A 22,963-nucleotide genomic window follows, 5' to 3' on the forward strand; every position below is an offset into this window, starting at 1 on the left:
AGCATTTCAAGGAATGTGAGTGAGGGCAAATGGCTGGCTTTTATGGGAAGGGAAAATAGGAGAAGGAGGTGGTATCCCTGAAGTACATAAAATAATCATAAGAATAATGAAAGGGTTTCAATCTGGGGGTTTAGTTGCGTTAACTTTAAGTTAAAAATGTGTTTCGGAAAATGTTAGCAAAGTACGGTTTGTTCAAACTTGCCGCCCGATTTCATAGCAATCAGCTTTGGTAAGGCGTTTAACAATATGACCGTTTATGGCTTACAGTTCGGTTCTTGGTATTTTTGGAAATCAGATTTTTGCATTTAATTTTTATGGCTGTGCGCTTTTAGAAATGCAAAATGAATTTGTTTGTATATATAAATGGGTAAATAGTCATACAATTATGTAAATGGATTTATTTGACGAAATATTTATAAGAATTGTTTGCCAGTTTTGGTATGTTTTCGTGTGCTGGATGCGTTAGGACAACAACCAAAAACGGTTATACTTGGCAGTGCTTGTGTCGATAGTTCCCTTCCTCTTCGATTTCTATAACACCGGTGATTTAAAAACATCGATGTCATCGATGTCAAAATCGCTGTTCTTCCACCTCTATACTCTTGCAAGAAACAAAACAATCTTAAAACTTAGTCAATTCAGTATCAGGTGGTTCAAGTTGTGAAGGATCCACTACCAGATCCAAGCCAGTGCGCGCCTTACCGCTTACCAGGAATACGAGAGACAGCTACTTTAGCCAACGAGTTTTGCCAAACTAAAGCTACGAAAATGACGCAGGACATGCTGCTGGGCAACGAGGAGCCGAGCAAGAGCAAGGAGACTTTCCTGGAGAAGTTCTGTGTCCTGGCCAAATCGTCCTCCGGCGAAGCCCTGCTGGACGTGATTCGCCAAGCCCTGGAAGCCCCGAATGTCTTTGTTTTTGGGGAGCTACTGGCGGAACCCTCCGTATCGCAGGTATGTGAATAATTAACTTATTTCGATTCGGTTGATCCCTTACTATTAGCCCCATCACAGCTAAAGGACGGCCCGGATGCCAAGCACTTCGAGACCCTGAACCTCTTCGCCTACGGAACCTACAAGGAGTACCGCGCTCAGCCGGAAAAGTTCATAGAACTGAGTCCCGCCATGCAGAAAAAGCTGCAGCACCTGACCATTGTCTCACTGGCCATCAAGGCGAAGAGTATTCCCTACGCCCTGCTGCTCAGCGAACTGGAGATCGACAATGTCCGCCACCTGGAGGACGTCATTATTGAGGCCATCTACGCAGGTGAGTCCGGCTAATTGAAAGGAAAAGAGCTTATTCCAAAATGGTTATGTACAGGCACCCGTTTGTATGGACAAAGACTATCTTTACAGTTTGTCTTATAGGAGGCAAATAGGTGTTAATTTCTTGTTTGTAGACGTACAAATAGTGGTCGGTGGAAGGTTCCGGAATTCGTTCTTAACAACCCTATATTTATGAAACAACTTTTTTAATTAAAAGCGGTTGTAAAAAGATCTCCATAATATAAAACTACAGGCTTAAAAACATAAAAAGAAAAATTTATATTAGTTTAAACCAGACATGTCCAGTGATACGGGCTTCGCTTGTATGAAAACTTTCAGGATAGCCCTTATTCCATTCATGTGAATTGACTGACTTCTGAGTGAAACAAAGTTAAAGGGGATGCCAAATTATATTTAAAACTGTTTAATTTTTATAATGTAAGCAATGTTTACAGAACTGAAACCAATAAACAGAATTTAGGAATCAAACTTACATATATTAGTACACAAAAAGGAAACAGTATTCTCGCCTTAGAAATTTTCCAATGCATTAAACCTATTTTTGTGGTAAAGCATTTTTTATAAATTACATTACATTAAAAACTAAGTAATCATCATTAAATTGCAACCTACAATAATGACAATGTTTTTAAATTCCATTCGATCCAAAACTGGAAAAGATTTTCGAAGGCCCATCGCCATAGTTCTTTGCTGAGTTGTTGAACATTTTTCGCTCGGAAGTGATTTCTTGGATATTATTTTTGGCAACGAGTAATTCTGGGGAATTCTGAAAAGTTAAAACCTACACAAAATTTTACAAACAGCACTCTGCTTGCCCCTTACAGTTGCAAACTTATACAGTATCTAGCTGAAAGTCCTCCAGTTTCAGTGCCTAGCTGACAAACCTAGTCCTCTGTATCCCCTCTTAGTTTGCTTTATTAAATCAAATGCTAATTCTTGCCTACTTCTCGCCGAGGAGTGAGGGACTGCTTCGTTCAATTAGCATTTTTGAGCGGCTGTACTCTCCGCCGGCAGCCCGACAGCTGTAAAAGCAGTAGTATCGTACAGTCGTGTGGCCCCGCCCAGTAGGCAATTGCCACCTTGCACCACCCACGTGGCACCACCCGTTCCCAGCCACCATTCACCAGCCACCTCCCGCCGACAGCCTTTGGGCAGTGCACTTGATTAGCCGGGACAGCTGGCGCATCCTGGCAAAACGAAAACAATTGGGCGGAGGAGCGTGGACTGTGCTCGGCAAGATTCATTAAGCCCGTCGGTCTGGCGCCCCACCAGTTGATTCTCCACTGCTCATCCCTGCGGGAAAGCAGTTTTTACGGCTGCCAAAGTCGTCAGCTGGATGAACACTTTTGCCTCGATGATTTCCTTTCTGCGTTCGCGCCTCGTTGGCCTCCCTACAGTCAAACTTCTCTATATAATTGCCACACAAAAATGACTTTAAGTCTAAGGTATAGCAGTCACTTCTTAAAATATTCCCTAGTGCTAGAAGCCCTTTAAGATATTTTACTTAGAGTTTGCACGAAATTAGTAACAATATAACAGAGATTAAAGTAAATAAGCAGTACGTTGACCTTAACTCTTGGGTTTGGGAATCACTTTAATTTTTATTATTAGTGTTGAAGGCTTTTCAACTTTCATCGACATTAAAATTAATAGACTAATAGAAAAAAGTCAATGCCAATGTCTATGGACGTCCAACTAGTTTGTTAAAGCATCAAATTCAAGCGAGAAACTGTAATATTTAAAACAGCATTCATTCTAAAAAATATAAAGAATATTGGCAATGAATAATCTAAAAGCTTATATGAGAACTGCCCTGCTGCATTTCATTAGGGAGAAAGCAGGCTAGGACTGAAATTCAATTGAGTTGGCAAATAGGATGTTGATGATGATGTGCATCATTTTCCACCATTGAATGGGCCCTTCCAATCTATCATTGTGCGCCGGCACAGACTGCATATTTTACACACTTTCCACTTGTACTTCCGGACCCGTTCTGCACATGTCTGCCGGAAGCCGTAAATCAAACGCAACACCCAGAAGCCGGGGCCCAAATATCGCACTCGGAAACATCGCTCGTGTAAGCATACTTAGGGCCCTCGAGTGTGGTGCTAAACTTGTTGGTGGTGTTGATTTTTGAGCTTTAGCCGTGATCTATGGGCCGGAACAAAAACAAACAGAGGCTGTGCTAATATAGGGCAGGAAAACGAGCCCTTCAGGCGGGTTTTTGGTTAGTGCTGGGCCTTAAGCGGCTTCCGACAAGTGTCCACTCGACGAACAGAACAATGCGAACATGCATTCCAGAGCCAGAACACAAGGGGCGGAACATATTTAATGGCGCGCAAGAGCAAATAGCATTCAGCAGTTTTTAATGGAGTCCTGGTCGTCCATTATGTGAGCAAATAAAGTGACAACTCAACGCCATCAGGGCCATAAATAAAGCCTCCCCAGCACCAGTGAGTACACCTCGAGACATCGCCTCACCTGGCCCTCCTAATTGCTTTCCAAATCCAGGCAATGAACGGACAAATAAATTCCCCCGCCCCACCCAAGATTTATGTTATGATAGCCATCATTAGGGCATCACCCTGAGTGGCAGGAGGGCAAGTGCCAGATGCCCGGCGCCTGATGCCCGCCGGAATGCGAAATCATTGCGTTCTATTAGGCGCCGTAATCTGACATCGCAATTTAATGTAGCTGGAAAGGGGCGGGCTCCATTAGCCGACGGGCAGGTGGAGCGCTTCCCTCGCCCGCGATTCCAGGTTATCCCATTAGAGCATCATTTGTTTCGCGGGTCCGTGGAATGGGGATGGGGATATGGTCATTAAATGCGCTCTATAATTGAAATTCGCTTGATATTTGTTTCGGCTGGTTCCATTAGTGTGCCAGCTCTTCTTGATTGATGTGAGCCTGAGCCCGAGCCTAGGAGTTTCGAAAACAATATCTACCTGTCTGCTATTGTGTGAAGAGCGGAGTAGGAGGGACTTTGATTAATTTTATGTCGATTCTTCCTCTGGCAGGTATATCATACAGTTAACCGAGTAGGATATTGAGAAGTATATATTATGATGGGCCGTAGTGTAAAAGGGTGTGAGCAATATTAATGAAGTTACAAGTAAACAGTGCAGTGTGTATTATAAATTGCTCTGTACTTTATCAGTATCAATCTGATTATTCACACAGATTTGCATTCCCTTTTCCCACTTGTATTTGTTGAACATCAACATTCTCAGACTCTAAACCTGCCAAGATGCAAAGGCAAAATGCAGTGCCAGGAAACCTAAACAATGTGAGTGAGGAAGAGTGGCCCCGAATATGCTGTGAGCAGGCACCTTTGGCATCCGCTCCCGAAAATCGATTGCCCAGCATTCCATTTCCAGGACAGCCCCAGTGGTTTTTAATTTCCCTGACATTTTCAAATACTTCGCCAACAGCCTTCGAACTAGTTTTACTGCAGCAACATCCCGCGCAGCAGTGACACTCCGAGACCGACTGGAAAATAAGCAAAGCATGCTCATGGACTCATGTGGAGGGATGCCACAGAGTCCTCCGCTGGTTGCACCCTTCTAGTTGCCGTGCTGTGGGCTTTCGAGTGGCTGGGAATCGCAGGATGTGTCGCGGAATGCGCCGCTTGATTGTAGTTTTTTTGGCGCCCTTCTTTAATTTCTTTTGTGTGTCAAAGAAAAGTTTCGCATAATTCAGGGTGCTTAAAAGCGGCTTTTGAACTTGTTGTTCGCCAGGCTGGGGGATTTGCAATTCAGAGAGAAGAAGGATGATTTTGTTTGGCGGAGGCAAGAGAAAAAAATTTAAGCGCTAGCCACTTGTGCATAACATTTTCTGAGCGGGCCGCAAAAAGCGTAAACCCCTTGCGCAATCGGTTAATTAACAGCATACCAATGGCGGAAGCCCTGCATGCAAATCGGCTTTTATCCCCTGAAAAGCTGTTACATCAAAGGCCAGTTTACCTAAATGAAAAGCCACGACCTTGCCGCAAAGCCGAATATCCAAAAGCGACGCAGTTCGGAGATAATTTTCAGTGCGCGCGCTAAACCAGGACCTATCCGAATCCTCAGAACCCTCCGATTGCGCACTGTTTCTGATTGCACACTCCTCGGCGCCAGGGGCCCAATGCACTGGGTTGGCCGGCAAAACTTTCGCAAGGAAGGGCGAGGGTCTGTCAGTTTTAGGTGAAAACTTTCCCGCAGCCATCCACCGCTTCGTATTAATGGCACAAGTTTCCAGCCCGCTCGCTTGTGGTCAGCAGTGGAGTGAGTGGGCCCAGGCAGCCAAATAGGCTGATTCCAGCCCTAGATATACGAACAGCAAGGAGCTTGAACAATTATTTAGCCCTTTTTGTCTGTTTTTTATGACAAAGATTTGTGTGCTAAATGGAACTTAAGTTAATTTGAAGCACACCCAAAGGAACATTTATTGCGACTTCGTTATTATCAACTTACCTTCTGTCAAAAGTAAACGATTCGTATTAATTAAGGAAGGCTATAAAATTTTGAAAATAGCCAAACTCAGCTTGAATGCCAATACTCTTTTGGTGGGTGTTCTTTAATCAATTTTATCCTGTGCCATGTCCTTGCCCTCCTCTGACGTTCGGTTTTTGTGTAGAATTTCAATTAATAACTTATATTTTTCTGGGCGAGCTGTCTGAGTTGCCAAAGCTGTCAGCGACAGGTGCCCCGAAAGTGAAAGCGAAACCTATGGACCCTTACCTTTTAATAAATAAGTGGTAGAAACTCAGGCCCTTAACTTCAGAATTCTATATAAAGAGCATGTAGGCAACTTTGGGACTTGTTGCTAGCCGAATCCACATATTTAATTATGCGTTATTCAAACAAATACTCATTTGTTCTAACTTAAAAAATACCCCTTGCCTCCTAAAGAATCGAATTTCTAATTTTCATTGCAAATGGCTTTCTAACAAAAATGAGTATAAATAATCTGTGCTTGCTGTTCTTAATTTTAATTTACCATTTTGAAGTCCGTTAAATTTTGTTCCAAGTAACTCTAGCGAAGTTTTTATTGTGTTCGTGTTGTAGAAACAGTAGGTCGACAGTTTTTTCATGCTGTCGAAAGTACGCGTGCATTTTTGGTCAAATTCCTAGAGGTTCGCTACCATGGCCCGCCGTTACCCAGCGTTTTTATTCATCTCTCGATGGCCACCCCCATTGGATTTTCATCAGCAGTCGCCGCAGAGCCACAGCCGTCGGCGGTTTGGCATCATCGCCTTCTGCCGCTCCGAAGATTCATTCTGCTGCCCGTCAACGGCTTTTTGCGCCATTTGCGGGCGGAGCAGTATGCATGATTGATTGCTCTGGCGTAGAATTTCACGCACACGACAGCCGGCGCCCACAGCTTTCGGATGGCTGAAAATACAAGACACATGTCAACGCCGGGAAACCGCACGCATTTTACAGCTAAGGCGTCGAGCCGCGGCCTTCCTTCCTTCCCTTTATGTTTGCAAATTATCGGAGCGTAGTCGAAGGCGTCAAATCAATAAGCATTTTTGCGCCTGCTCTCAAGCTAATTAGAAAAGTGTTTGACAAATCGGGGAGCCGAATTGCAGGGCGACGAGTGAGTGGATGCGGGAAATTGAATCTGAGGGCGAATTCCCTGCATATTTGAGTGAATATTTATGACACAAAGTCGGTGCCATAAACACAGAAACTTGGTCCGGGCACTTCGTCCTGTTTCTGTGCACTCGTTCAAGGACACAAGTGGTCGTAAAGTCAAAGGCGAGGAGCGCTCGAGGACTTAACTTGGGCTTAGCCGTGGCCAAAACCGGAGAGCGGGGCAGCGGCTGCCACTTGGCCACTTCCTCGGAGCAGAAAAGTTTGGGCCTCGGTCCATAGTTTGGCTCGGTGTGGAAAGATTCAGTTCTCGGGACTTGGCAGTGCAACTGGGACTCGCAATCCTGTCAGAAAGGATGAAAACGATTCCCAAATCCGCCTGTTATAAATTTTAATCCCGCAGAGGAGCTTCAAACTGAACGACGATTTCAAATTAATTACCCAAATTTCTCTTGATGTTGGCCATCGCATCAAATTGCATTTGCCGGCTTACGCTCGTTGGACGGTACTTTTGGTAATTTGGTCGGAAGACAAAGCTAATCGCCCTTAAGTCACTCTCATTCGGCTTAAACAGATGACCTAAGGTATCAAAAACCAATAGTTAAAGTTGGCTTTTGCCCTATCTGTGTGGCTAAGTCGCCGCAATATTCTCCCACCATTTGGGACTTTGCGGTGCCGACTTACCGGATTTATGAAACTGCAGCTTCCATTTGCTTGATTGTACCCGGATTTAGTTTGTTGTGTTTGCCCTCATCTAACCGTTTTCTAATCAGTTTAATTGATTGAGCGTTTGCAGCGATTGCCGTGTGGGATATAAGTGAGGGTGATTGATTGTGTATTTCTCTTCGGTAGCTGGAAAAGGGGTTGTGAATTATCATTAATTTGGGAATTGTGAATGATCTGACCCACTTATTGGTTTTTGTTAAATGTGTAACTTGATTAATTTTCATTAAACGCTGCCCCTCAGGTTTGGAATTTAGGTGTGTAATCACTTAGTTAACCTTTGCTTCTGTTGTCTAACAAAACCTCCTGGGAAAAAATGGATTTGTTGGCAGCTTGTGCACAATCAGCTGGAGTTCCAGTTCTGCTGCTAAAGAGTGTGCTTTCAGGGCAACTGTACCATCGTTCATGGGCACCATCGCAAACTTGTTGCAGTGGCCTCGAGTGCACTCCAAAGCTGGCACTTGAGGCGACACTCTGGCCAACTTTAGAAACTGTTCGTTCTGGGCAATTAGTCAGGAAAAAGTTGACAACAAGCTTTGGCATGCAGGCAGTGCTAAAGGGAAGAAAACTTGTTAATTTTCGTTTTAATCCCTCGCACAGACATCATCCACGGAAAGCTGTTCCAGAACACACGCATTTTGGAGGTGGACTACGCCCAGGGCCGCGACATTCCGCCCGGATACACTGGCCAGATCGTGGAAACCCTGCAGGCTTGGGTCAACTCCTGCGACAGCGTCTCCAACTGCATCGAAATGCAGATCAAGTTCGCCAATGCCGAGAAGTCCAAGAGGCTGGTGAACAAGGAGCGTGTGGAACAAGATGTAGGTTTCTGAACTACAGATTCTAAACTTTTACAACTCGAAGTTAAGTTGTTATAATTTATACAATAATTTTAACTATATTGCGGGGCTCTCGGTTGTAATTCATCTTCTTCCAATCCCCACAGCTCATCAACCTTAAGAAGGTACTCAAAAGCCAGACCTCTGACAGTGACGAGAGCATGCAAATCGACACCCATGGACCAGGAACTAGCAGTGGATTGGGTCAATCGGAGCTGCGCAAGAAACCCTCGAAGCTGAGGAACCCACGCAGTGCAGCAGGTGGGTTTTGCAGCAATAAGACGGAGAAATCGCTTTGCAGAACAGCAGACACTTCTGCAAAAGCTTCATTACAACGCCATTAGTTTGAAGCATTCTCATTAATTGTCTTTCCTCATCCGCTGGGTGTCCTTTTTTCTACCCGCTGCAGTTGGTCTGAAGTTCGGCAAGTGAGATGAGGCCGGTCGAGCGGATGAGGGGTCAGGAGCTGGTTCGAACGGAGCCAGGCGTCGCTCAAGGTCGCAGGCAACCCCGCGTGGCACTTGAGGACCGTTCCGCTCGCTGTCGGAGGAACTCTTCTTCCAAGCCCATCACTTCAAAACTCACTTCGATTCGCCAGAACAAATGCCGGCTGTCCTCGTAATGGATTCCATAACTACCATCAAATTTATCATCAATAAATAGCGGATACAGAAACTGTAATAATAGAAACTATGCATCAAAATTCGTATTAATTTGACTATTTATTTATCCACGTCTGCGTGATTGGCTCGTTAAACGGGTTGTCATGGCACACACATGGGCACCCACATGGGCGGCTAAATGAGCGTTTAATTAATGTCAAAATAATTCGGGCTTAGACAAATGTTTACTCGACACATACGTATAAATATAAATGTTGCGTGCTGCGGTCTCTCAGCACATATGTAAATATTTCCGTTCCATGGTGTTATTTGTGGCTAATTACCTGCAGCAAATTAAATTTATCCGAAGGTCCTTTGATGGCCGTTCTCATTAGCACTTGAGGTTGACGATACTTGGAATTGTTTTTATTTGATTATGACCGCACATGGAAATTCACATGGTTTTGATTTATTGACCAATTTTCAGCAAATAGTTTTTCCACTCGTATTTCCAAACTTGAATCTTGATCAATAGATTGCAATAAATAGTGTAAATACAAGTGAGCATTTCTGAGGAAACACACGTATTTACCTACGATAGCAGCTGCACTGGACAAAGCTCCTACAGAGTGTTTAAAGTAGTGCACAGTGCTGTGCAGCCGGTCCACATTATTTGGTTATTCCACAACCCCATCCGCAGGAAAAGACAGTGTGGCGGAGAAAGTGAGAACAATGAAGCATTCTGTCAGATGTGCAGAATACTACCCCCTATTTGCAGGGATGTCTGGTGGCAATTACTTAATTACATTTCATGCTTTTGTTTCTGAGGAAAGCTGTCTGAAACCACTGAACGGATGGAAGCCGCTTTGTGGGAGAAAAGTTTCAAACCGTTAATTTACATGTTTGCACTTAATGTAATAATATTAAAATTACTGGCAAGCATTTATCAGAATGGAGCTATTGTTTAACAGCAGACCGGCAGGAAATCATTTATATTTAATGTTTCTTTTTTTGAAAAGCACCGAATGTTTTTGTTAACCCTTTTTTGAAGAGATCTTTTACCAAATTATCGTTCTGTTTTTTAAGTATTTGAAGTGTATAGATAGATCGACTTTGGTGTTGAGTCAACCTTCAATCAACAAATTAATTCGCTCTGGTGTAATGCTAAACATTAGATCCATATTTTAACCAGATCCAAACCTATTTCCAACCATTTTTTGGCCGCACACGGGTTGCATTTGGGACTAACTCCAGATGTTTTTACTGGCGCTTTTTGGTTTGCTTTGATGCGATTTGCATACCGGATCCTAACTGGTTATTTTACTTAGAAGATCGTTATTGAAAAATAAACACAGTAAAATTATATTTTTAACAGCTTGGCGACAAATTTCGGCTTTATGTATATTTTGTATATTCGCACTTTTTAGCATTCGGTTTTTAATTTAATTCTTGTTCAATCGTCTTTGGAAATCGGGTTTCATCCTGATAAATTATCCAAAATGTTAAAGTTGCCTTTTCGACAGGCTCTATTAAAATCTAGGGCAGATTTAATTTATTCTTTATACTTAAAACAAGTTCTTTAGATGAATATAATTTTTGCTGTTTTTAAACAAAATTTGAGTTATAAAATGGCATACTAAATAAAGGCCAGTGAGGTTTATTGACAGTCATTTTGGACGGAATATTTTAAATACAGGTAATGCTTTAAATAAGGTTAGAGGACGCTGCTCATGGGGGAGTGTCTTGTCGTGCAAGCTGACGCTCCAGCGTTTATTTCTGCGAAGTAACATTTTAAATGTTCACTCCTCTTGGTCTTGCGAACCGAATTTTATTTTATTTACAACGCGGTTGTTCGACGATATTCTAACGTCGTTCTAATGTATTAATATTATTTAACTGCAAGGCGATTTCTGTGCACCCCTTGATGTATACCGATTTATGTTTTCTGTATTTTTTTGTTTTACAAATGTTTAGTACTTCTATGAGGTACAACGTAATGTAACAATGTATACGATGCAACGTGTGTTACACAAATATTTCCGTTTTTTCTTTAAATCCAGTATACCTCGCTCTTTGTTTGTACTTAAATCGTTCATCCTAACCTCGACAGCATTACCATATTGTTTTTAAGGTGCTAAGGAGAGCTAAACGAATTGAAGGTGTCAAACGGGTTGGACGAGTCCGAAACCGTTGCAGTTGAGAGCCAAAGTCAAAGTCAAGGCGAAGATCTGGTTACTGCCGTTAACAATTGCGTGTATTTTAAAAAATCAATTAGATTGCTTAAACTAGTGGGTCGAAAGGTATCCAGGAAACAGTCCGAAGTGCGATCCGCTTTCAAGGAGGAGTTCTAGTGGTGGTGCTCGGGAGCTGGTGGGTGGGCCTGCAGCCAGGCGAGGGCGCGGGCGATGGCCTCTGGGATTGGGGGAGGAGTGGGGATCCAGGCTCCCGAGGGCTGGTATCCGTTCTCATCGGCCACGTACTTGATTTCCACGTGCTCGCCCTCGGGGGAGATCCAAGCGAAGTTGCCGTGGATGTTGCCGTGGACATCTCCGCTGGCGGCCTGCTCGATTCCGTTGGAGGTGTGCAGACTGGAGTCGAATCCATCGGCACGAACATCGTCCAATCGGGAGACGACATCGGCGTGGACATCCTCGGAACGTCCCACGGAATGGGGAGCTGGAGGATTGGCTACCGCCAGTCCCAAAACTGCGCAGATCACAACCTGAGCGAAGAGAATATGCATAAGCTAGGGACCCACAAGAATGGTCCATCCCGATCATCACTTACAAATTTGAACATTTTGGCTGATTTCTGTCTGGTCGAGAACGAACGTTGACTGATAACCCACTCTGGTCGAGCAGAGCCTTTTTATATGATTGCAAACCCAAACTCAACCCATAACAAATCGCTACATCTTGCATTCAATTGGAGCTCTGAGTTATGGGTTGACTTCGCGGACGCGCCCACTCCCATTAAAAAGCGTCGTCACATGGCGACAGCTAAGCAAATGCCAAACAACGGGATAAGTACTATATATAATCGCTTAATAGATGCTAAAATGAAACACTCGCATCAATAAGGGGCAAACGGGTCGGGTGGCATCCCAAAAGTAAAACGAGTTCGACCCGCCTCTCCATGGGGCCCCTCGATGAGCTTGAATTGACATTGCCAAACAGTGAACCACTTTTGCAGTGCCATCTCAGAAATCGAAGATTTAATGACATCAAAAGACAAGAGCGGCTTATTGGACACGGTATTTTGTCATTCACTAGCTTGTTTCCTAACTTCCCACATTGACCATTGCTTCTCTTCCCCAATACTTCAGGGCAATTGCGTTTCAGTTTGGTTTCTATATGGGTCTAAACATATGTAAATCCCCTAGCATCTTCGTTTTCTTTATATACCAAACCTAAGAGATTGAATGAATAACAAGAGAGGGATCGTTAAATTCGAATGTCCGACTATCGCGTACCCTTTAAACAGCTAGTAAACTCGCTCATTCATTCAGGTATAATTTTTACAACAAAATATTGCGTCAAATATATTTGCTTAAAATATTTATATTGCCGAGCTAATTAAAATTACTTAATTTATAAATTTTAAAAGATTGGATGTAGACCTCTATGGACCGATTCGAGTTTTCGAACGCGGAGCTCTTTGAAGTATGGCGCAGGGAAACTGACTATTCCAGGCAAAAAGAATTAGTTCTTGATTTTTTGTCGAGTAAATTAAATGAAAAAAGAAATGAAGTTAACTTCGCAATTCGAAGTTTGTATACCCTTACAGTTATACAAAATAATCAATGATTTTATTAAATTGAATTCGAAATTCTTAAAAATATCAAAATTTATATTTCCAATATTATAAGATAATATGTCAAAAAGCCCCAAAGCTATAATTTATTTCATATTTTTTCCTACCAATTATCCGATTGTTCCTATGACAGCTATATGATATAATCGTCCGATTTTAAAAAAATTTAATTCGAAATTCAGAACTTATTAAAAAATATTATTTTCAACCTTATAAGGTTATATGTTAAGAAACACAAAAGATATAATTTTTATTTCATGTTTTCCTACTAAATTTTCGATTGTTCCTATGGCAGCTATATGATATAGTCGTCCGATTTTGATAAAATTTAATTCAAAATTCAAAGCCAAATAAAGAATGTTATTTCCAAGCGTAGGACGTTAAAAGTAAAATTTAATTATTTTCAACCTTATAAGGTTATATGTTAAGAAACACAAAAGATTTGTTTTCCTACTAAATTTTCGATTGTTCCTATGGCAGCTATATGATATAGTCGTCCGATTTTGATAAAATTTAATTCAATATTCAAAGCCAAATAAAGAATGTTATTTCCAAGCGTAGGACGTTGTAAGTTAAAAAACACCGAAAATATAATTTTTATACCCTTGCAGAGGGTATTTTAATAAAATTTAATTCGAAATTCAGAACTAATTAAAAAATATTATTTTCAACCTTATAAGGTTATATGTTAAGAAACACAAAAGATATAATTTTTATTTCATGTTTTCCTACTAAATTTTCGATTGTTCCTATGGCAGCTATATGATATAGTCGTCCGATTTTGATAAAATTTAATTCAAAATTCAAAGCCAAATAAAGAATGTTATTTCCAAGCGTAGGACGTTATAAGTTAAAAAACACCGAAAATATAATTTTTATACCCTTGCAGAGGGTATAATGATTTCAGTCAGAAGTTTGCAACGCAGTGAAGGAGACGTTTTCGACCCCATAAAGTATATATATTCTTGATCAGCGTCACAAGACGAGTCGATCTAGCCATGTCCGTCTGTCCGTCCGTTTCTACGCAAACTAGTCTCTAAGTTTTGAAGCTATCAAGCTGAAACTTTCCCAAAAGTCTTCTTTCTATTGCAGGTAGTATATAAGTCGGATCCAGGAACCGGATCGGACAACTATATCTTATAGCTCCCATAGGAACAATCGGGGAAAAAATTAAAAAAAAATTATAACTTTAAATATATAAATTTCTAAGCTTGAATATAACATTTTTAAATTAGTTCTAAATTTCGAATTAAATTTTATCAAAATCGGACGACTATATCATATAGGAACAATCGGAACATCCCATAGGAACAATCGGAAAATAAGTGGTAAATTAATATTGAAAAATTATATCTTCGGTGTTTTTTAACATATAACCTCCTACGCTTGGAAATAACATTTTTTATTGGGTTTTGAATTTCGAATTAGATAATATCAAAATCGGACGACTATATCATATAGCTGCCATAGGAACGATTGAAAAATTAGTAGGAAAACATGAAATAAAAATTATATCCTTTGTGTTTAAGGTTAACATATAACCTTATAAGCTTGAAAATAACATTTTTTAATTAGTTCTGAATCCCGAATTCAATTTTATTAAAATCGGACGACTATATCATATAGCTGTCATAGGAACGATCGGATAATTGGTGGGAAATAATGTGAAACAAATTATAGCTTTGGGGCTTTTTGACAAATTATCTTATAATATTGGAAATATAAATTGTTGCATTTTTATAAATTTCGAATTCAATTTAATAAAATTATCAATTATTTTTTATAACTGCAAGGGTGTACAATCTTCGGCTTGCCGAAGTTAACTTCCTTTCTTCTTCAATATTATTTTACCACTCATTTTTCGATTGTTCCTATGTGAGCTATAATAGTCGTCTGATTTTGATAAAATTTAATTCGAAATTCAGAACTAATTTAAAAATGTTATATCCAAGCTTAGAAAGGTATATGTTAAAAAACATCGAAAATATAATTTTTTTCTTATTTTTTCGCCGATAGTTCCTATGGAAGCTATAAGATATAGTTGTCCGATGCGGCTGGTTCCGACTTATATACCACCTGCAATAGAAAAAAGACTTTTGGGAAAGTTTCAGCCCGATAGCTTTAAAACTGACCCTCTGCAAGGGTATAAAAATTGATGTTTTAAAGCATAACAATTATTTCAAAAGGAATTGGCGGCAAAGCGCTATGGAAATTAATTTCGGTGAATCAAGTGAAATTGAGAAACGGCGCCCAAAGTTGTCTTATCCGGCTAAAGGGGAAGAAGTGTAAGGAAAAGAAGCAGCAGCCTTATCGAAAGCACACGAGAGCAACGTTTCCTTGCTAATTGAAACAGCAAGTAAAGCTGCTCGATCTCAGGGACTCTTAGATCTTGCTGTAGTCCTTAATATACATTCGCAGATTTTAACAAACCCAATAGAACGACCTATTCGAGCATCAAACGACGAGGCATTAGTAATCTTATTGGATCAAGACTTAACAAAGAACAGAGATGCCGACATTTACCCTCAATATAAAGATTTAGTTCAACAAAAAAAGCTCTGCAGACCTTCTAATATATACTCGTATATATTTATATATTAGCGAAACTGTAGCTAAGGTTCCTCTGCAAGATCTTGTGGCCCATACAGCTACTCGAATAAATATGCTCCAAGAGAACGTGATTAGAAATACAATGAGGCATCATGAGGCAGATTTTTTATCAGCTGATTTAAGTTCTTAATTTCACCGATGTTTTCAATAGAGCACTAGATACATCAGATCCTCTTATTTCTTCAGCAAACCTTATGAAGCGAATTTGAATGCATAAAAGTATGGCCTTTCCAACACAAATAATTAGCCTCTTGTCATGCGAATTTGAAGGCCTGGATCAATCTTTTGAGGAAAACGAAAATGAAATTAACGTTTTTGGTTTTATATTTGACGAAAAGCTTGAAAGTGATGATAATGCCTAATTTTTTCAAATAGCAATAAGGTTTTTAGTTGTATTGTTTTGAATAATTTTGCCTAACATCTGTTTGTAGTAGGATTAGTGACTTGCTATAAGTATAACTATGTACAACTCTGCTATGTATATGTATAGGTAACTCTAACCTTTCGATGTAAGTGTATATTAACTAGTATTTGAATGTAACGGCTAGCTATTCAATAGTCTCTAGCATCTACAAGTATCTTCTGTGATAAAGCGACCAATCTGGCAACTCTGGTATAATGTTAAGTATCGATATTGATCGCAGCCAACTTCAAGTAATCGTATGTTAAACCCGACGCTATGTAAAACCAGGCAATTGCGAATAAGAAGTAAAAGAGAACGGTCAAGTCTAATAAAGTTATTTAATTCGTGTAACAGTTTATACTGCTATATGTTCAACTTTTGTAAATGAATTAAACCTTTTTTCTCGGCAAGGGAAGGCGGAACCACGCCCATTTTTCCAAAAACTATATATAACAACAATAAAAAACCCCGTTTAAAAATATCTTACTTACCATACCATAAAAATGGCAAATCTTCCCATAGTGGTCTGCAGTGCTCAAAATGTTGATGTATGAACTGATTTTATAACTGATACGTATTTAGATTGTCAATACCCATCGATTAACTTAAAACACTAACCAGCACACTTTTTTCGGAAAGGTCTTAAATAGCATAATGGCGCCCTACCTATCATTAAAAGGGAAAGGCAGAAAAATATGTAACAGGTAGCAGGAAGCGTGTTCTCCCTATATATAAAAAGAATATATATTCTTGGTCAGGATCAATAGCAGAGTCCCTCCGTCTATTTGTCTGTCCGTTCGCATGAATTCTGATGTCTTGAAAACTATTAAATCTAAAAAATTGGGGTTAGCGTGTAGCATGAAGCTCATCTTTTGTTTTTTTTTTTTTAGCAGGATACCCATATTGTTGAAGATTTCTCTAAAGTGTGAATAAAAATTGAATTTTTTTATCAATATCCACATAACCAAGAACAATCGTACCAACCGCATTGCTATTATAAAAGTTAATTCTAACTAAGTTAAAAATGTTTTCACGCGGTCAGTAGTACCGCTACCAACCGCTAGGATTGTTTAACACAGTAAAGGTGGTCTGGTAGTCCAAGCAACCAACGATAAATTTCTCTTATTTTGTTTTACATTTATAATTATTTAATAACAAGGAATGTATTTATATTAATTTTTTTGATAAAATTAGGCTTAAGAAATAATAATTTTTTTATCCAAATATCAGATTATTATTTACAGTCCCTGGGTAATAATATAATAAATTCGTTTGATTGATTTAAGATATATTGCAATACTTATATCAGTAATTTCTGAGTCTTTTGAGAATCCCCTGTACGCTGTGATTTTATCGTTAAACTTTTAAAGGATTAAAGAGTTTTTTTTTTGGGCTCAGAGAAAGGTAACCATTTGGAATGTGTTTGTTTTTGATAGAAATTGATAATATTCAGCTCCGAGAACAAATTCCCAAACAAGAATAAAATCAATAATTTACTGTTTTAGGCATGTGCATGTATTTTTTTGAAAGTCAAGAAGTGCAGCTAAACAACTAGGGCGATTCGTTTCGGGAGAACAGTCCGTGGAGCGGTCCGGGTTCAGGATTACGGGCCTTAGTGATGACGAGGCTGCTCGGGGGCTGGGGGGTGGGCCTGCAGCCAGGCGAGGGCGCGGGCGATGGCCTCTGGGATTGGAGGAGGAGTGGGGATCCAGGCTCCCGAGGGCTGGTATCCGTTCTCATCGGCCACGTACTTGATTTCAACGTGCTCGCCCTCGGGGGAGATCCAAGCGAAGTTGCCGTGGATGTTGCCGTGGACATCTCCGCTGGCGGCCTGCTCGATTCCGTTGGAGGTGTGCAGACTGGAGTCGAATCCATCGGCACGAACATCGTCCAATCGGGAGACGACGTCGGCGTGCACATCATCGGAGCGGGAAACTGGGGCCAGGGCGGTAGCCACTCCCACAACGGCGAGGATCATCACCTGAAAGGAAGGATTCATCCAATTTAATTATGGGTTCATTTTGAGCCTGTTAGCCACTCACAAACTTGAACATTTTGGCTGATTTCTGTCTGGTCGAGAACGATCGTTGACTGATAACCAACTCTGCTCCGGTGAAGCTTTTATATATGATTCCTAATCCAGTCTCTTCCCAGTATTAATTACTTATTACTTATTTGGCAGTGCCTAAGTTATCGAGCGCACAAAACGCTCATAATGCCAACAAAAGTCAGAGCCCATAAATTCGCCACTTGACACTGCGATACAAATGTCAAAAAACAAGTCTCGCGCCGCTAAACTGATGACAAAATGAAGCATGCTTCAATAGAACTTTCTGAGGAGTGGTGCAGTTCGGGTTTTGAGATTCCGAGTCCATTGATGATGTTTCGATTTGGTCAAGCCTTTATCAGCTTTCCAAGTCAGAAATAGTTAACCTTTATTACCAATCACAAGTATTGTACCGAAGGTACACGGCTTTTATCCTATTATTTGAAACACTTAATATATTTTCTATTTGATTTTACTTCTAATATATTTATTAATATAGTTGATGCTTTTGCAATTCAAACTTTTGAATTACACGAATAGATACATTTCCGCAAATATTATCAGGTTAGCCTGACATTGCTTTTTATAATCAAGATTTAATAATTCCTCTTATTTTGGAAGGCTCTGCTAAATTTAACAACCTCAAAAAGCTTTGAACAGAGTTGTCATTTTAAGCCATATAACTTGAATAAGCCATTTTGTAGGCTCCAAAAACTATGCTACAAACATTGTTTATTTGTCTCAAGCAGATACTATATATTTTTCGGATTACTCTTTTTGTGTGTGCGAGTAAATACAGAATATTAATTATTCAGTGTCTGGTTCTGTTTGATTTTGCATACGGCATAGCAGTGGCTTAATTTTGGTTGAATAAATCCTAAAGAATGTTCAACTGCTATCGAAAGTGGCTAAACCATTTTCCCTTCCAACACCCAGTTTTTTTTTGAATAATTTCTAAAGTGGATTAATTTGCATGCCAGACGGTTTTTATTGTCCGCATCATCTTGACTTAATTATAAACCCACATTGCATCAGCTTTAAAACATATATAAGCCCAAATTCGAGCATAGATTGGCATCAGTTTTAGAAGTTTTCTAGTCCGACAATCAAACCAAATCAAAATGTTCAAGATCGTAAGTACGCCAAAAGGAGTATGGAATAGTTCCCCGTCTAATCCTGGATTATCCTAGCTGCTTGTCTGCGCCCTTGCCGCCCTGGTGGCCGCCAACGCCAATGTTGAGGTCAAGGAGCTGGTCAACGACGTGCAGGCCGATGGCTTCGTCAGCAAGTTGGTCCTCGACGACGGATCTGCCTCCTCGGCCAGCGGAGATGTTCACGGAAACATCGACGGAGTCTTCGAGTGGATCTCCCCCGAGGGTGTCCATGTGCGAGTAAGCTACAAGGCCGACGAGAACGGATACCAGCCCCAGAGCGACCTGCTGCCCACTCCCCCCCCGATCCCAGAGGCCATCCTCAAGGCCATCGCCTACATCCAGGCTAATCCCAGCAAGAACTAAGCGACCCCACTGATTATGGACTGGAAAGATTGGAGACAGCAAGCTTGAGCGTACACCTACCTCTCCTGCTGTTTTAAATTTAAGAAAATATTGTTACAGAATCCGAAAATAAATCAAATCTTGCAATCTCACTTCAGCGAGAGTGTTTTGAATCAGGCATTTAAAATCGCAATATATCTTTGGGAAGTTATACATAAATATTCAGATGTCTCTTGTAATGTTATAATCAACACTATCACAAAGAAGATACTCGTATATTTGCGTTAAAAAAACGTTTTAAGAACGGTCCGATTGTATTTAATGTTCTTTGAACTATTCACGTAGAGCTATCAGAGGCACCTGCCTCTGAGAATGTACGTATACCGATTCAAGCATTCACTCTTAATGCCGATATATCATAATTGTCATACATCATTTTATAGACATTTAATGTTGGTATTTAAGATATCTTCGATATTTGATATCTTTTTTATTGAGAATCATATCAATGTGGACGACAGTTTACGTAGTGACGAACCGCACTAGGTAGCTGAAGAATTGGAAATCTGCAAAGATCAAAACGTTCATAAAATTCGTACGCTCGTAAGAGACCGGTATTGTACACACCCGAGTTTCTAAAAGGTGTCCCCATTTTACTAGGTATCTGAAAAAGACCAGTTAGATCCCAAGAAATATGGAATCGAAAGACACTTTTAAAGTGTTTTTGGTTTTAAGTGTCCTGCTCAAACACTGAGCTCTTTACAGGGTTCTATTTTTAACGAAGTCTTTACGGAGCTCTTCAGAAAACTTCTGATAAAAGCCGAGTTCAGTTCGAAGATACTTACTTGTGCGCCACCCACGCTAAGCGCGTAACCATTATGCCAAAAAACGCGTGTCGCATCGAAACGGGCGATGGATCACTTGAAGAAACAACAAAGGATCCCTGTCGTCAAAGAACACCAGCGGCATTCGATGACCGAATTGAGTACAATTAACCTTAACTTTATTGGTGGCGGATATTAAAGGCGGACAGACGAAGTTGACTGCTCGTTGAATTCAAGCATTGGTGAAAATCAGGGCGGTAAATCGTCAAGACTTCGCCAAGCATGGAAAATACAGTACCTGAGAACAAAATATTATATATTATTTGGAGCACGAATTTTCAAGACCGAAAATACTAGTTTTAAGAACCTTTGGGTTTCAATCAAGTATGAATAATTCTTAAATCAAATCATTTTTGGACTAAAAACAAGAACGATTTAATAAAAAAGTATGGAAGTTGCAGGCGTGATTTAAGGACGAATAATTCTTAAATGAATATATAAATATTGTGAAATTAAAACTAGTTTTTATTTTATGCTAATAAGAGAAATAGGTATTCTAAGCTATTAAAATTTTAAAATGTGCTCTATATGAGCATTTTTTGATCCTTTATCTTTTTAGATTCGGTTTTCCTGTTGTTAATATCTTTTATGACAAATAATTTTTGGGTAAGGATCACCCTGTTAGCTCGATCAAGCTGTTTTTATCAGATGAAATAGAACTATGCGAAAAAAGCCTGTAACTGATATTTGACGTTTCTCACTCTCCAAAAAGTATGCTTTACAAGAGTACCTTAAGGAAGCCTCACTACCTGATCAAATTTGTCTTATTCAATGCCAGCACTTTTTACTTTCTCCTACCTGGGACTTAACTCGAAACATTGCACATAATCTTTCAGATGAGTAATCATCGAATTATTTCGAAGATAAGGTGGACATAACCTTTTTGTGTAGCGTAATTCTGGGAATCTTTTCAGAATAATTACGGTAGCAATTTGCATAGACTAGTGAAAGCAAAAAGAATGCAGCAGACAACTTTTATCGCCGACGAATATGTCACTTCCAACCAGTCCGCAATACAAAACGAGGCTTATGCTGGCCGAAATGTTAATTAAAAACGGGTTGCATCAGCTTGGGGCTTCGTGGGGCGACGACGGCTTCTGCGTATATAAGCCGAAAATCGAGCCCGAATTGGCATCAGTCTCACGAGTTCTCTAGTCTGACAATCAAACAAAATCAAAATGTTCAAGATCGTAAGTACCTGGGAATCGAGTTCGGATAGTTCGATAAGTAATTCTGGAATATCCTAGCTGCTTGTCTGCGCCCTTGCCGCCCTGGTGGCCGCCAACGAAAATGCCGAGGTCAAGGAGCTGGTCAACGATGTGAACGCCGATGGCTTCGTCAGCAAGCTGGCTCTGGACAACGGTGTCGCCTCCTCGGCCACCGGAGATGTGCACGGAAACATCGACGGAGTCTTCGAGTGGATCTCCCCCGAGGGCGAGCACGTCCGTGTGAGCTACAAGGCCGACGAGAACGGATACCAGCCCCAGAGCGACCTGCTGCCCACTCCCCCCCCGATCCCAGAGGCCATCCTCAAGGCCATCGCCTACATTCAGGCCCACCCCAGCAAGGAATAAGCGATCCCTGCGGCTAGGACTCAACCACGAATTGGTGCAACTCCAGATGACCTTGTCCTCTAACCCTTAGAATTTAAACAGCATGCTGACTTCATAAGTTTGACTATCGAGACTTGAAATAAACTCGATATTCTTTGGCAAAAAATGTTTTTACGCAGATGTTTTTTGATCTTAACGGGAGTACGGGTTGCTTGGTTTATTCGGATCGATACAGCGAGCTCTGCTTCGGAATATTACGCTTTGTCTGGGTGCCACTTGATTGATCTAGGGCTATCGTAACCTGTTTAATTAGCAGTTTACCAAGTGTGGCTCATCAAGCAGATTTTTGTTCACTTTTTAAAATGGTTTTAAGTTGTTTTTAAGAAACTAACTTCATCCCCATCTGAACTTGAAACATATTATGAAATTAAATGAAAACGAAACTGGAAATCCGCTTGAAGTTAATACTAATTTGCAATGAATTGCTAATCGGGGTTGTCTCTTTTCAAAATCAACAGCACGAATTCAAAGACGGGCGGTGCACATAAGAGCAAATCTATTTTTGGGCCTAACAAAATATATGCTAATTAAATAACATGTAATTAAAGAAGGCTGTTAGAAAAATATATTGGTAGTTTCTATTACGGCTACGTTACATATTCATCCGATTTTTACACAAAACAAAATAGAAATACTGAAATATAGACTCAAAGCAGTTTCAAAATTCCAAAAACGTAGAAAACTGCTGTAACCCAAAGCAGATAAGCTTAAGGTCGAGAACAACAAAGCTTAAAATTTGCCGATAAATCAAGAACATTTTTCATGTACGAGAACAATCCTCGCTCTAGCATGAATTTTCTTAATCTTTCAGAAAGCATTCTTGCGACTCTGCACCCAGATGTTTCTCTGGGCTGATGAAATGAAAGTGATATCATTTTAGTGGTTTCTCAGCACACCTAATTTTTATTGTTAGTGTGAACTCAATTTTGTTGTGCAATAAAATATCGACCAAAATGGTGATCTGCTTGAATTGTATATTAATTAGCAGCGAATCTACGAATGCATGCAAATTAACATGAATTATTTGCCAAGTCAACTTTGAAAATTTGCAAGGAAAACGGGATGTG

The 22,963-nt window shown here is 40.3% G+C and overlaps 5 protein-coding genes and 1 long non-coding RNA gene across 7 annotated transcripts; 3 read left to right on the forward strand and 3 right to left on the reverse strand.

The window, feature by feature from the left end:
- The first annotated feature begins 551 nt into the window (after positions 1 to 551).
- On the forward strand, positions 552 to 9,137 carry LOC108029770 (COP9 signalosome complex subunit 7). Its single transcript, XM_017102278.3, has 5 exons — positions 552 to 954; positions 1,015 to 1,267; positions 8,190 to 8,410; positions 8,536 to 8,689; positions 8,838 to 9,137. Exons 1-5 carry the CDS (start codon positions 769 to 771, stop codon positions 8,858 to 8,860), a joined length of 837 nt encoding a protein of 278 aa, XP_016957767.1. The 5' UTR covers positions 552 to 768; the 3' UTR covers positions 8,861 to 9,137.
- On the reverse strand, positions 9,132 to 9,860 carry LOC127011056 (uncharacterized). 2 transcript variants are annotated; one of them, XR_007764091.1, is made up of 3 exons: positions 9,623 to 9,849; positions 9,291 to 9,553; positions 9,132 to 9,225 (listed from the first exon to the last, which is right to left on the reverse strand). It is a non-coding gene; the product is annotated as an uncharacterized LOC127011056 (long non-coding RNA). The 2 variants fall into 2 exon arrangements; XR_007764090.1 differs by lacking the exon at positions 9,132 to 9,225 and having other exon boundaries at positions 9,257 to 9,553; positions 9,623 to 9,860.
- Positions 9,861 to 11,262: 1,402 nt separating this feature from the next.
- Positions 11,263 to 11,862, reverse strand: LOC108029437 (larval cuticle protein 1). The gene is made up of 2 exons (XM_017101684.3): positions 11,818 to 11,862; positions 11,263 to 11,752 (listed from the first exon to the last, which is right to left on the reverse strand). The coding sequence occupies exons 1-2, from the start codon at positions 11,827 to 11,829 to the stop codon at positions 11,378 to 11,380; spliced, it is 387 nt and encodes a 128-aa protein (XP_016957173.1). The 5' UTR covers positions 11,830 to 11,862; the 3' UTR covers positions 11,263 to 11,377.
- A 5,486-nt stretch (positions 11,863 to 17,348) lies between these two features.
- On the reverse strand, positions 17,349 to 18,036 carry LOC108029737 (larval cuticle protein 2). The gene is made up of 2 exons (XM_017102223.3): positions 17,899 to 18,036; positions 17,349 to 17,837 (listed from the first exon to the last, which is right to left on the reverse strand). The coding sequence occupies exons 1-2, from the start codon at positions 17,908 to 17,910 to the stop codon at positions 17,469 to 17,471; spliced, it is 381 nt and encodes a 126-aa protein (XP_016957712.1). The 5' UTR covers positions 17,911 to 18,036; the 3' UTR covers positions 17,349 to 17,468.
- Positions 18,037 to 18,886: 850 nt separating this feature from the next.
- Positions 18,887 to 19,551, forward strand: LOC108029735 (larval cuticle protein 3). Its single transcript, XM_017102222.3, has 2 exons — positions 18,887 to 19,036; positions 19,094 to 19,551. Exons 1-2 carry the CDS (start codon positions 19,025 to 19,027, stop codon positions 19,418 to 19,420), a joined length of 339 nt encoding a protein of 112 aa, XP_016957711.1. The 5' UTR covers positions 18,887 to 19,024; the 3' UTR covers positions 19,421 to 19,551.
- A 1,817-nt stretch (positions 19,552 to 21,368) lies between these two features.
- LOC108029734 (larval cuticle protein 4) lies at positions 21,369 to 22,002 on the forward strand. The gene is made up of 2 exons (XM_017102221.3): positions 21,369 to 21,473; positions 21,531 to 22,002. The coding sequence occupies exons 1-2, from the start codon at positions 21,462 to 21,464 to the stop codon at positions 21,855 to 21,857; spliced, it is 339 nt and encodes a 112-aa protein (XP_016957710.1). The 5' UTR covers positions 21,369 to 21,461; the 3' UTR covers positions 21,858 to 22,002.
- Positions 22,003 to 22,963: the final 961 nt, after the last annotated feature.

Source organism: Drosophila biarmipes, chromosome 2R, assembly GCF_025231255.1.
Source record: "Drosophila biarmipes strain raj3 chromosome 2R, RU_DBia_V1.1, whole genome shotgun sequence".
Classification (NCBI taxonomy): Eukaryota; Metazoa; Arthropoda; class Insecta; order Diptera; family Drosophilidae; genus Drosophila; species Drosophila biarmipes.

Bases quoted from the DNA above. Each gene is read 5' to 3' on its own strand.
- LOC108029770 (XM_017102278.3), top strand. From the start codon at position 769: ATGACGCAGGACATGCTGCTGGGCAACGAGGAGCCGAGCAAGAGCAAG. The intron at 1,268-8,189 runs GTGAGTCCGGCT...TCCCTCGCACAG, and splicing joins TATTGAGGCCATCTACGCAG to ACATCATCCACGGAAAGCTG. The intron at 8,690-8,837 runs GTGGGTTTTGCA...TACCCGCTGCAG, and splicing joins GAACCCACGCAGTGCAGCAG to TTGGTCTGAAGTTCGGCAAG.